The 14,288-nt window shown below is 33.1% G+C and overlaps 1 protein-coding gene across 1 annotated transcript; it reads left to right on the top strand.

Moving 5' to 3' along the window:
- The first annotated feature begins 11,732 nt into the window (after nucleotides 1-11,732).
- On the top strand, nucleotides 11,733-14,181 carry LOC144846518 (tripartite motif-containing protein 2-like). The gene has a single exon (XM_078703594.1). It carries the CDS (start codon nucleotides 11,733-11,735, stop codon nucleotides 13,899-13,901), a length of 2,169 nt encoding a protein of 722 aa, XP_078559720.1. The 3' UTR covers nucleotides 13,902-14,181.
- The last annotated feature ends 107 nt before the right edge of the window (nucleotides 14,182-14,288 follow it).

The raw sequence follows: 14,288 nt of genomic DNA, 5'->3' as shown, positions 1-14,288 counted from the left end.
AAATGTTTAAGCTAGAGCCTGTTACCATAGAATTTGTTAAAACTCAACTCGAAAGCCTAAATGTAAACAAAAGCGTCGGTCTAGATAATATTCCCTCAAGATTCTTACGTGACGGTGCGATAATCTTGGCTGAACCGATAGCTCATATCATTAACCTTTCGTTTAAAACTAATTGTTTTCCTCATGATCTTAAAATTGCTAAAGTTACCCCTCTATTTAAGAAAAATACTAGAACAAATGTTGAGAATTATCGGCCGATTAGTATTCTGCCTACGGTATCTAAGATTCTTGAAAAATCTGTAGCTATACAAGTTGAAAGGTATCTTTCCAAAAATAATATACTTTATGCCTATCAATCCGGTTTTCGGCAGGCCCATTCAACTGAAAGCAACCTCATAAATCTCATCGACGGTTTAAAAAACAATAAGTCCAAAGGCCTTCTTACTGGAATGGTTCTAATTGACTTACAAAAAGCTTTCGATACCGTCGATCATGTGATTTTAATTAACAAGCTAAAATGCATGGGTTTTAAGTGTACTGACTGGTTTCAATCTTATCTCGCTAACCGCACACAAGTTGTCAGTGTGAATGGTACCTGCTCTGAACCTCTTATAGTTACTCATGGTGTACCGCAAGGTAGCATCTTGGGCCCTATTCTTTTTCTATGTTATTTAAATGATATTGCTTCTTGTATTGATTCTGATGTTCAATTATTGCTTTATGCTGATGATTCTACGATTCTGTATTCTCATCACGATGCCACCAAAATCGCTCATAAATTAAGTACTGTCCTAACTAAGTGCCAGGACTGGTTAACTGAAAACAAATTATCTTTACATGTTGGCAAAACCGAAAGTATTATCTTTGGTAGCAGAGCGAAGCTTAACAAAGTAAAAGAGTTTTCTGTAGAATTAATGGGCCGTAGAATCAAAAGTACTAAGCAAGTTAAATATTTAGGTATTGATTTAGACCAATATGTATCATGTGATATCATTGCAACTAGTGTTATCAGTAAAGTTAAGTCAAGGTTGAAGTTTTTACATAGGCAAAGTTCGTGCTTGAATAAAAAATGTCGTAAACTATTAAGCACTGCTTTAATACAATGTACATTTGACTATTCTGCCTCGGCATGGTACGGCGGTGTCAATAAGAATCTTAAACATAAATTACAAACTGCCCAAAACAAGATGGCACGTTTCATTTTAAATGTTGGTCCGAGGTCTCACATAGGTGCCAAAGAGCTTTCCGATCTTGGGTTTCTTAATGTCAGCCTCAGAAATAAGTTTTTAAGATTAAATTATGTTCACAAAATTCGTTATAACTTTAATACGCCTTCTTTCCTTAAGGATAACTTTTTGTTAATTTCTGATCATCACAACCATTTCACCAGGGGTACAACATTTAATTTTGTCACTCCTAAGGCTACTGGCGTTAATGATACGACTTTTTATTTCTTAGGTATCCGTGACTGGAACAGGCTCCCCAATTCACTCAAATCAATACAAAATAATGCAACCTTCAAAATAAAACTTAAAGAATTTTTTAATAATGAACAGCTTGGTATTTCAGTTTAATTAAGCTATTTTTAATATTGTTTTTTTGATGTTTTCTTGTCTTGTATGTATTTTCTTGTTTTTTCATTTTTACTGAGTCATACTTAACGATAATTGTACTAGGCCCAACCACTCACTTTTCAGTCATTACGGATTGGACCCCATTGGAAATAAGTTTACTTTTTTGTCGACTTAATGGGTTATCCAGGTATTCTTTTTATACATTGTATATTTTAACTTTTATGTATGAATATCAAATAAAATCAATCAATCAATCACATTCAACTGATCGCAAGTAGATGGTTCACATCTCCAGTCTACTAGATGAAAGAACGTTCAATAACAATATTTGGAGGCCAGAAGGTACATTGGCTAATACACAACAGACAGTAGGAACACAAGTAGAAGGTTCGTCTGAATATTTACAGTCTTTTGAAGTTTACAACAAAGTAAGTAATAACTTTTTCTACAATAAAAATAAGGTTCTATATACAATGTGTATTAAAACCTATATGGACAATATCTGTTGTATCCAGTCATGTATTATTTTCTCTCATTTTAACGATTGAAGGTAGGCCCTACTATTATAGGCCACTCTTCTTAGCTTTGTGTAAACATTTTTATAATTTTACTCGATACGATAGGTTGGGTTATATTTGTGAAATCTGACTTGATATCTACTGCGTGGTGTCGCCATTTACAATACATGAAATTGAATAAAAGTTGTTACAAAATGTGTGAAGGTTATGAAGCAAATAACGAATGTTGTACTCGTGACTGAATTCATCTTGGCTCTGCCTCAATTTTTAAAATCATTAAAATCAACCCCATTCAACTCAGAAACATTCATTATGTATATATTTGTTGATCTTTGTATTATTATAGCGGTGATGGTTTTAGATTTTTTTGTTTTCGTAAATTGACAGAGATTACTGTTACCGTACTTTATGTTGGTTGCTTTTCTTTTAATAGTAGACATTTTAAACCATTTTCTTATTTTATTTCTTATCCATCCATCCAAAGCCAACATTAGGGTTATGTTGATCATCCTCACACTCTGTCATTCCTTCTGGAATACATCTTATAGTTTACACTAACTGAAAAAATACTGTATTGTATTTTACAGATGTCTGCTAAAACAGTATTGAAGTTTTTTGACAAAAGAGATCTGGAATGTTCAATCTGTCTACGAAGATTCACAGATCCAAAGGCGCTTAAGTGTCTTCACACTTACTGTCTTAACTGCTTGCAAGATTTGATGAGGAGACACGGCAAGATACGATGTCCAAAATGCCGTCAGACGTACGATCTTAAAGATGGTGATTTAAAACATTTGAAGTGCAATGAAACAATCAGTTACCTAGTTGAATACGTTAAGAAGATTGAATCTGAAAAACCAGAAGTATGCTCAAGATGTGCAAATCAACCTCAGGACCATTGCTCTGAATGTGAAATGTATATGTGTCGACAATGCATCCAACAGCATAAGATGTTCCCTACGCTGGCGAACCATTCACTATACACACTAGATACAGACATAAAAGAACAAAGTGAAGATTCACTAAACTGCCAAAATCACCCGGATAAAAAACTGGAAGATTACTGTCGTACATGTAAACTTCCTGCATGTGAAGATTGCAAGCATATTCTCAGTTGTTATAGAAATCAACATAATGTGATACCAATGCAGACAGCTCTGAATGACATTAATCTAACGGTTACTGAAACTATGAAGACAGCTGAAGAAATTAAGAGAAATCTAAAAGAGAGATTAGATGTTATCACTAAAGAGAGATCAGAGTTTGAATCTAATTTGAAGTTAAGCAGAACAGCGATTGAGATTCACGAGAAGACAATTATCAGAAAGGTGAAGGAAGAAACGAAGATAATGATGGCAAATCTTACACAGATTTATAAACAACAAAGCAAAGTTATCGATAGTCAAGTTAAAAGTATTGAATCAAAGGTGACACAAGTAAACAAGTTGATGGAATCAATCAAGACAACAATGAATAAACCAACAGAAACAGAAAACCTTGCATCATATCAGACAACTATCACTGCAGTTGGGAATGACGCTGCAGCAGATGAATTGGATAAATCATTTGCTAAAACAAGAATTACACCAAAGTTTATTCCATCTCCAAAACTGGTTGAGTTGATGAATCATGAAGGTGTTGGTAAACTTATCGCTGTTGGTGGTGTATACAAGGTTAATAAAGAAGATGAGAAAATTTCAGTCACAAAAGGACAGCCATTTAGTGTGAGAGTATCAAGTCTAGCAGAGAGTGATGTTGGTCAATTAACAGCCACACTAAGCAACTCATCAGGTGAGAAATCAGCCACTGAAGTAACACACAGAAAGGGAGAGTACACAGTAACAGGTAGATGTGATTTGGAAGGAGACTGGCACATGGATATTACTGATGGAGATATTTCACATGTCATAGGTTCACCAGTGAGTATCAAGGTGGAACCTTTTGGACTTGTACATACCATAGATAACATATCACAGTATAAAGAAGATAATAAAAAAAATAAAGTGACAGATGTAGTATTAGACACTGATGGATGTATGTTGGTTTCAAGCTTCAGTAAAGATTTAATAAAGTTTAATCAATCAGGTAATTTTGTTTTTAAGATGCAAATACCACAAAATGTTATATTCAATCGAATGCATCAAATAGGCAATGGTCACATGGTGTATAGTGACTATTTAGGTAAATGTGTTGTAATGTGTGATAATCAATATCATGAAATCCGAACCTTTGGTAAAGGAGTATTAAAGGTTCCTGAAGGAATAACAGTAAATCAAAAGACCAGGATGTTATATGTAGCAGACCGTGAATGTCACTGTGTGTTTAAATTCAATACTGATGATGGTAGTCTATTGGGTAAGATAGGTTCTGAAGGTAGTGAAGCAGGTCAAATGAAAGAACCATATGATGTTGCTGTAACAAAGGATGGTCATTTGATTATTGCTGATTTTGATAATAGCAGAATACAAATGTTTGATGGTAATGATAAGCTGATAAAGATCCTTGTAGGCTATAGTAAAGAAGATGGTAAAGTCTGGGCTCCTTGTGGTATAACAATAGATATGGATGGGAATATGATAGTATCCAGTAATCATAAACTACAACTATTTGATCAAAATGGTAAATTCATTAAACGAATAGATAACGAAGATGATGGATTGGATGTTCCCTTAGGGATGGCTCTAATCTCAGAAAGACCAAGGAGAGTTGTACTGGCAAACCACAGAGCAAACAATGTAAAAATATTTAATTATTAAAATAACATGCATCCAGATAATTGATAAATTTCTGTTAAATGTTTATAATCAGAACAGATCAGGAACAATCACATTATTAAAGCAATTAGTGTACACAAACTAAATAATTACAATTTATGTCTTAATTGTTTAAGTTGTGTATTTAAATGTTCTGGTGTTATCTTAATATGTTGGCATATTAATATTTGTTTAATTATAAAATTAATTAAAAATATGTTTTTACATTTAACTACGTAAGACACAATCACATGACCTTACTTATATAGTGTATAAAAATTAAATGTTTAATGTTCAATATTTCAATTTTATTTTAATGTACACGTTAATATCTTTTATTACGTACTGTGTATTCTAATATGAGGACCTTAATATAGTGTATACAAATTGGATGTTTAATGTTTAATATTTCTACTTTCAATTTTTTATTTTAATGTACACATTAATATCTTTTATTATGTACTCTGTGTATTATAATGTGGGGAGGGGTGGGAATACATTATCAAAGGTTATACAGATAACATGATACAGTAACGTACGTACTGTGTATTCTAATGTGGGGTGGGGTGGGGTTTGGGGGGGGGGTGTTGGGGGGAATACATTATCAATAATAACTTTAATACCTTTTATACAGATAACACGATACAGTAACTTTAAGACCTGTAACTTGGAATTGTTGTTTAATTTACACAGGTTTCTTAATTACAGTAGAACCCCTCATTTGTGACCCCCTAAACGGGATACCCCTATTATGAGGACACTTTACCGCGAAACGACCGATTAGGTAATAATATGTTTACTATGTTAATACTATTCAGAGGACAGCTCTTTAAAAGGGAACGCTTGTTGGTTCTTTAAGTTATCCCCAAGGGTTCTCTATAATAAGAAGTTACATAATAATATTAATATTGACACAAGTATAATTGCCTTATATACATGTTACTCCAATAATAAGAATATAATTATTTTACTTATTATTATAAAATCAGAAGGCGGCATGGTGTTTACTGTAAATAAAATTAACAATGCTCTGTAATAAAGTTAAATAAATTATATTTTAAAAAATGGGAAAACGAATTTGTATTATTATAATGGATTATAGCAATTGTTAGAAGTAAAGAGCTACATTTCATGTACATGCAACTTTTAGATTATCGACTTAGTAACTATAAGATGATGAAAATGTAATATAATTATGTTGTTACCTTTTAAATTTCAGGTTTAATAGCCTGCCAGATTCAATACTGTCCACCTTATCTTTATTAATGTTATCACTTTTATTGACAATGATTAAACAATATAAATATTCCAACAAAATGTTTCTCACAGTCTGACCAACAATTTCTTGAACAAACTAATATCTTGCTAATCTTCGACAAAATATTTCGTTAATGTTTTCACCGATATAAAACAATTTTTATTTTTTAATTTTTAAGAAAGGACACAAAATCTGTAAGCTGAATGATTTGTTGTTCACTTGGAAGTGGTACATCTTGTCTAATTGCTAAAAAGAAAAGATTCAAGAAATGTTGGTCCACTTTAAAATGGAAATTCGTTTTGCTTGGCATATTAAAAGACAATAAAAGAAAAATACATCAAATTGCAAAAGACAATGTTAAAATACTATTTAGGCCTATGTTAAAATATTGTTAAAAAACAATTAAAAATGCAGATTACAAAACGTCATAGGCTCTGTAATATACTGTTAAAACGATTAAAATTCAAAATAAAATAAATTTATGAACGTGCCTTTTATCTTATTGTTTACTTGCCTAATATACTGGAAGATGAGGGCGTGTATCAATGTTTATCTCTGTTGCGCAGGTGTGTCAACATAACACGAGCGACGGTATAAACTCAACTCGAGCGATGTCAACATAACACAAGCGATGTGTAAACTCAACTCGAGCGATGTCACCATAACACGAGCGATGTGGAAAATCAACACCAGCGATGTCTCCATAACACGAGCGATGTGTAAACTCAACACGAGCGATTTCAACATAACACGAGCGATGTGTATACTCAACTCGAGCGATGTCTCCATAACACGAGCGATGTGTAAACTCAACACGAGCGATGTGTAAACTCAACACGAGCGATGTGTTAACTCAACACTTCTCCAAATCATTTAAACAATATGTTTATTCTGAATTTTTCTATTCACAATTACCCTACACGTTCTAGAACTGATATACACATACCTATCCACAACACCAATTATTTTCAAAACAGTATTAGATACTCCGGTCCATCAATGATGAACAGTTTACCACCCCCAATTACAAATGCTGTTTCAATTTCTTTATTTTCCAAAAACACCTAATGTTAAACTATTAAAAAGACAACAATCGAATGTCGCAATTTGATTTATGCTGCTGAACATTGATCTACTTTGAGTTTTATTTTCTGATTCTACAATTTGATTGATCTATTTTTTTTAATTTATTTATTTATTTATTTATTTTTTTTATTTATTTATTTTTTTATATTTTTTTATTTTTTTTTCTTTTGTGTGCGTTTTTTTGTCTTGTTTGTTTCTTTTAATTTCCACTCTTATTCAATTATCCATTTTATTTGCATAGGCATACCCAGCACAAGATTTCCTCATCTTCTCGGGATTATGCCTTCCTCCACAGCCAATTTTCTTAAATTCACTTTTCTTTTGTATATCCAACAATTATCTATTTCATTTTTAATATACCTTACCATTTCTGTTTATTATTTTGTATTGTATTGCTATGGAGGAAAATAAATGTCTTTTTGAATTGAATTGAATTGAATTGAACACGAGTGATGTGTTAACTCAACACGAGCGATGTCAATATAACACGAGCGATGTGTAAACTCAACTCGAGCGATGTCAATATAACACGAGCGATGTCTCCATAACACGAGCGATGTGTAAACTCAACTCGAGCGATGTCTCGACCATAACACGAGCGATGTGTAAACTTAACTCGAGCGATGTGTAAACTTAACTCGAGCGATGTCTCCATAATACGAGCAATGTGTAAACTCAACTCGAGCGATGTCTCCGTAACACGAGCGATATGTAAACTCAACTCAAGCGATGTCCCCATAACACGAGCGATGTGTAAACTCAACTCAAGCGATGTCTCCATAACACGAGCGATGTGTAAACTCAACTCGAGCGATGTCTTCATAACTCGAGCGATGTGTAAACTCAACTCGAGCGATGTCTTCATAACACGAGCGATGTGTAAACTCAACTCGAGCGATGTCAACATAAAGTGATGTATAAACTCAACTCGAGCGATGTCTCCATAACAAGAGCGATGTATAAACTCAACACGAGCGATGTCTCCATAACACGAGCGATGTGTAAACTCAACTCGAGCGATGTCTCCATAACAGGGGCGATGTGTAAACTCAACTCGAGCGATGTTAACATAACACGAGTGATGTATAAACTCAACTCGAGCAATGTCTCTATAACACGAGCGATGTGTAAACTCAACTCGAGCGATGTCTCCATAACACGAGCGACGGTGTAAACTCAACTCTAGCGATGTCAACATAACACGAGCGATGTGTACACTCAACTCGAGCGATGTCTCCATAACACGAGCGATGTATAAACTCAACCCGAGCGATGTCTCCATAACACGAGCGATGTATAAACTCAACTCGAGCGATGTCAACATAACACGAGCGATGTGTAAACTCAACTCCAGCGATGTCAACATAACACAAGTGATATGTAAACTCAACTCGAGCGAAGAAAGTGTGATGTGCCCAAACATGGTAGTGATATGACATCATCATGTCCATATATGGGCACATCACATTTTTTTCACAAAGTTTGATAGTGTAGACAGAGCATTGCAGATTTTCTTATCACCATTTATAATTGAATTCATTTCCAAAATATCACGGGGCAGTTTATAGTTTCTCCGTGACTGAAAATGAATACCATAATTGTTGATATAAATCCTAAACCACTTACCTTGTGCTTTTGGTAATACCATGTTTACTTCTTCATTATATTCCCAGCCTTCAGCAAGAACAGCTGTGGAAAATGCAGAAAGTTCCCTGGATTTTCCCAATTTAAAAAATTAGTTATTGTCTAATGATCATGAATTTAAAGTAGGCCTAATTGACACACATTTAATTTTAAAAAGTATTGATATTAACATCATAACAGTATCACCTATATTATCTCTCGAGGACCAGACCCTCATTAAACTCTGTGCTTAAGAGTATACATAACTGAATATTTTAAACGCAAGATTAAAATGAACATAAAAGGGAATAATATGAATTATAATATATAAGTGTGTTAAAAAGATCGAGTAAACTTCGAATATGGGGAATACTCTTGTGTAAAAATGCCAAGTATATATATTTATATTAAAATGGTACTATCTAACACAACGTTAAACCGGCTTCTCTACCTATTTACTTAATAAATTAAAATGTTCGCAAAAGAACAAAGTTCTTAATACTACAGTATACTACTACCCTGGTTATCTAAATACAATGTTGTTATATATCTATGTACATTGCAGTGAACTTGGTACCTTACATTGTGCAATACACCTTTTAACAGACGTATTCAGAAAATATCCTTCACATATTCAACTGATCGCAGAAGATATACACCTATATAGAAAAGAACGCTGAATAAAAATAGTTAAAGGGGACCAAAGGTATATTTGGCTAACACACATCAGACGGGAACACAAGTAGAAGGTTTGCCTGAATATTTTCAGTCAACATTAAAAAAGAAAGAAGTCTGCGACATTTTAAATGTAAGTAATACTTTCTCTACAATTATTATGTTGTAAAAATGAGGTTTTATACAATTTGTTGTATTAGGCCTACAGGGCACACCTATGCATGTCTTTGTCATTTGATTGGTTGATGTTGTATCGCTCATGATATATGTATTATTTTAACGATTGAAGTTTTAGTTTTTTAATTTTCAATTCAATTCAAAATAAGTAATTGTTGGTAATGCGTGATTGCGCTGTATGTGACTATGCATGCTCGCAATTTACATTGAATTTGAATTTAAACTTAGTGTAGGTGTGTTATAAAACAAGATTGAAGTTTTAGCTTTTTCAATTTTCAATTTAAAATAAGTGATTGGTAATGCGTGATTCCGCTGTATATGACTGCGCATGCTCGCCATTAGCAATGAATTTGAATTTACCTTAGTTTAGGTGTATTATAAAACATATCACGAACATTCACCTCATTCAACGAGTTAATTGTTTGTATAAATTGAAAGATTGGTTTTACAATTGAAAAAAAGTGCAGAAAAAATACTGTTATAAAACATGCACTCAGTAGGAAGACATATCATTGTTCAAAGGACATAGTTTTAACGAAACATTCATTCATTCAATAGCCTTATTCTTGTTTTATGCAACATAGGTTTACTATACTTCATTTAGTTAACTTTTGTTGATTGAAATACAAATAAAAAGTTAATAATAAATCCATGGACCTGGTTACATGATAAATCTATGACCTACACAATTTAATCTATAAACTTTGATAACACATTTTGATAATGATGCTTTTTTGTATCTAGTTGCTAAGCGTAACTGGCAAACACAAATACATAACGCAAGTCTAATCAGAACCCTGGATTTTCCCAATGTTATTTATAGTTACAAATTGATCATGAATTCAAATTAAAGGGCCTATTTTTTCCCAAGTTAATTTGTGTAAACATTGACAAACTGTATTTAATAATTAAAACGTCTAAAAATAACAACATTATCACCCATATTTTCTTTTGAAGACCAGGCACTCAATAACTTTTAATATTAATAGTCCTATTCACTAAAGTTTGAGTCAACTTCTCAAAGGGTCTTTTCGTGTGAAACAATATAACGTTTTTATATATATTATATACATTTTAAATATATGGTTAACACTATCTTATGTAAACTGACTTTTGTTTACCTCTATTTATTTTATTAATTTACTACCCTGATTTTCTAAATACAAATTATCAAGATATGTGTATTTTGTAGTGAACTTGGTACCTTAAATTGTGCAATACACCCTTAACAGCAGGAAATAACCCACCAATAATCTACACACATTCAACTGATCGCAAGTACGGTTCACCTTTCCAGTCTACTAGGCTTGATGAAAGAACGTTCAATAACAATATTTGAAGGCCAGAAGGTACATTGGCTAATACACAACAGGAACACGAATAATTACAGTCTTTTGAAGTCTACAACATTTTCAAAGTAAGTAATAACTTGTTCTATAATAAAAATAAGGTTCTATATACAATGTGTATTAACACCTATATGGACAATATCTTTTGTATCCAGCCATGTATTATTGTAGGCCCTACTTAGGCCACTCTTCTTAGCTTTGTGTAAACATTTTTATAATTTTACTCGATACGATAGGTTGTGTTATATTTGTGAAATCCGACTGGATACCTACTGCGTGGTGTCGCCATTTACAATACATGAAATTGAATAAAAGTTGTTACACAATGTGTGAAGGTTATGAAGCAAATAACGAATGTTGTATTCGTGACTGAATTCATCTTGGCTCTGCCTCAATTTTTAAAATCATTAAAATCAACCCCATTCAACTCAGAAACATTCATCATGTATATATTTGTTGATCTTTGTATTATTATAGCGGTGATGGTTTTAGATTTTTTTTAATTGAAATTGACAGAGGATACCGTTACTGTACTTTCTGTTGGTTGCTCTTCTTTTAATAGTAGACATTTTTAAGAAAGCATTTTCTTATTCTTTTTTAGCCATCCACCCAAAGCCAACAGTAGGGCTATGTTGATCATCCTCGCACTCTGTCCTTCCGTCTGGAATACATCTTATAGTTTACACTAACTGAAAAAAATACTGTATTTTATTTTACAGATGTCTGCTAAAACAGTATTGAAGTTTTTTGACAAAAGAGATTTGGAATGTTCAATCTGTCTACAAAGATTCACAGATCCAAAGGCGCTTAACTGTCTTCATACTTACTGTCTTAACTGCCTGCAAGATTTGATGAGAAGATATGGCAAGATACGATGTCCAAAATGCTGCCAGACGTACGATCTTAAAGATGGTGATTTGAAACATTTGAAGTGTAATGAAACAATCAGTTACCTAGTTGAATACGTTGAGAAGATTGAATCTGAAAAACCAGAAACATGCTCAAGATGTGCAAATCAACCTCAGAACTATTGCTCTGAATGTGAAATGTATATGTGTCGACAATGCATCCAACAGCATAAGATGTTCCCTACGCTGGCGAACCATCCACTATACACACTGGATACAGACATAGAAGAACAAAGTGAAGATTCACTAAACTGCCAAAATCACCCGGATAAAAAACTGGAAGATTACTGTCGTACATGTAAACTTCCTGCATGTGAAGATTGCAAACATATTGTCCGTTGTTATAGAAATCAACACAAGGTGATACCAATGCAGACAGCTCTGAATGACATTAATCTAAAGGTTACTGAAACTATGAAGACAGCTGAAGAAATTAAGAGAAAACTAAAAGAAAGATTAGATGTTATTACTAAAGAGAGATCAGAGTTTGAATCTAATTTGAAGTTAAGCAGAACAGCGATTGAGATTCACGAGAAGACAATTATCAGAAAGGTGAAGGAAGAAACTAAGATAATGATGGCAAATCTTACACAGATTTATAAAGAACAAAGCAAAGTGATTGATCGTCAAGTTAAAAGTATTGAATCAAAGCTGACACAATTAAACACGTTGATGGAATCCATTAAGAAAACAATGAATAAACCAACAGAAACAGAAAACCTTGCATCATACCAGACAACAATCACTGCAGTTGGGAATGACGCTGCAGCAGATGAATTGGATAAATCATTTGCTAAAACAGGAATTACACCAAAGTTTATTCCATCTCCAAAGCTGGTTGAGTTGATGAATCATGAAGGTGTTGGTAAACTTATCACTGTTGGTGGTGTATACAAGGTTAATAAAGAAGATGAGAACATTTCAGTCACAAAAGGACAGCCATTTAGTGTGAGAATATCAAGTCTGGCAGAGAGTGATGTTGGTAAATTAACAGCCACACTAAGCAACTCATCAGGTGAGAAATCAGCCACTGAAGTAACACACAGAAAGGGAGAGTACACAGTAACAGGTAGATGTGATTTGGAAGGAGATTGGCACATGGATATCACTGATGGAGATATGACACATGTCATAGGTTCACCAGTGAGTATCAAGGTGGAACCTGTTGGACTTGTACATACTATAGATAACATATCAGAGTATAAAGATCATAATAAAATAGAAAAAGTGACAGATGTAGTATTGGATACTGATGGATGTATGTTGGTGTCAAGCTTCAGTAAAGATTTAATAAAATTTGATAAATCAGGTGGTTTTGTTTCAAAGATACAAATACCACAAAATGTTAAAGTCAATCGCATGCATCAAATAGGCAATGGTCACATGGTGTATAGTGACACAATAGAAAAATGTGTTGTAATGAGTGATAATCAATATCAAGAAATTCGACCATTTGGTAAAGGAGTGTTAAAATATCCAATGGGAGTAACAGTAAATCACAAGACCAGGATGTTATATGTAGCAGACCGTGAATGTCACTGTGTGTTTAAATTCAATATTGATGATGGTAGTCTACTGGGTAAGATAGGTTCTGAAGGTAGTGAAGCAGGTCAAATGAATAAACCAAAAGATGTTGCTGTAACAAATGAGGGTCATGTGATTGTTGCTGATTTTGTTAATGACAGAATAAAAATGTTTGATGGTAATGATAAGCTGATGAAGATTCTTGTAGGCTCTGGTAAAGAAGATGGTAAAGTCTTTGCTCCTACTGGTATAACCATAGATATGGATGGGAATATGATAGTATCCAGTAATGATAAACTACAACTATTTGATCAAAATGGTAAATTCATTAAACGAATAGATAACAAAGATGATGGGTTGGATATTCCATTAGGGATTGCTGTAATCTCACAAAGACCAAGGAGAGTCGCAGTGGCAAACCACAAACCAAACAATGTAAAAATATTTAATTATTAAAATAACATGCATCCAGATAATTGATAAACTTAAATGTTCGTAATCAGAACAGATCAGGAACAATCACATTATTAAAGCAAGTGTAGACAAACTAAATTATTACCACTTATGTCTTAATTGTTTAAGTTGTGTATTTAAATGTTCTGTTGTTATCTTAATATTTTGAAATATTAATTTTAGTTTAATTATAAAATTATTAAAAATATTTTTTTTACATTTAACTACATAAGATACAATCACATGACCTTACTTATATAGTGTATACAAATTAGATGTTTAATGTTTAATATTTTTACTTTCAATTTTTTATTTTAATGTACACATTAATATCTTTTATTATGTACTGTGTATTCTAATGTGTGGGGGGGGGGGGGGTGGTGGAGGGGG

This window comes from Antedon bifida, chromosome 1, assembly GCF_963402885.1.
Source record: "Antedon bifida chromosome 1, ecAntBifi1.1, whole genome shotgun sequence".
Classification (NCBI taxonomy): Eukaryota; Metazoa; Echinodermata; class Crinoidea; order Comatulida; family Antedonidae; genus Antedon; species Antedon bifida.
The sequence above is the reverse complement of the archived record's forward strand: the minus strand, read 5'-3'. Positions and strand labels throughout refer to the sequence as shown.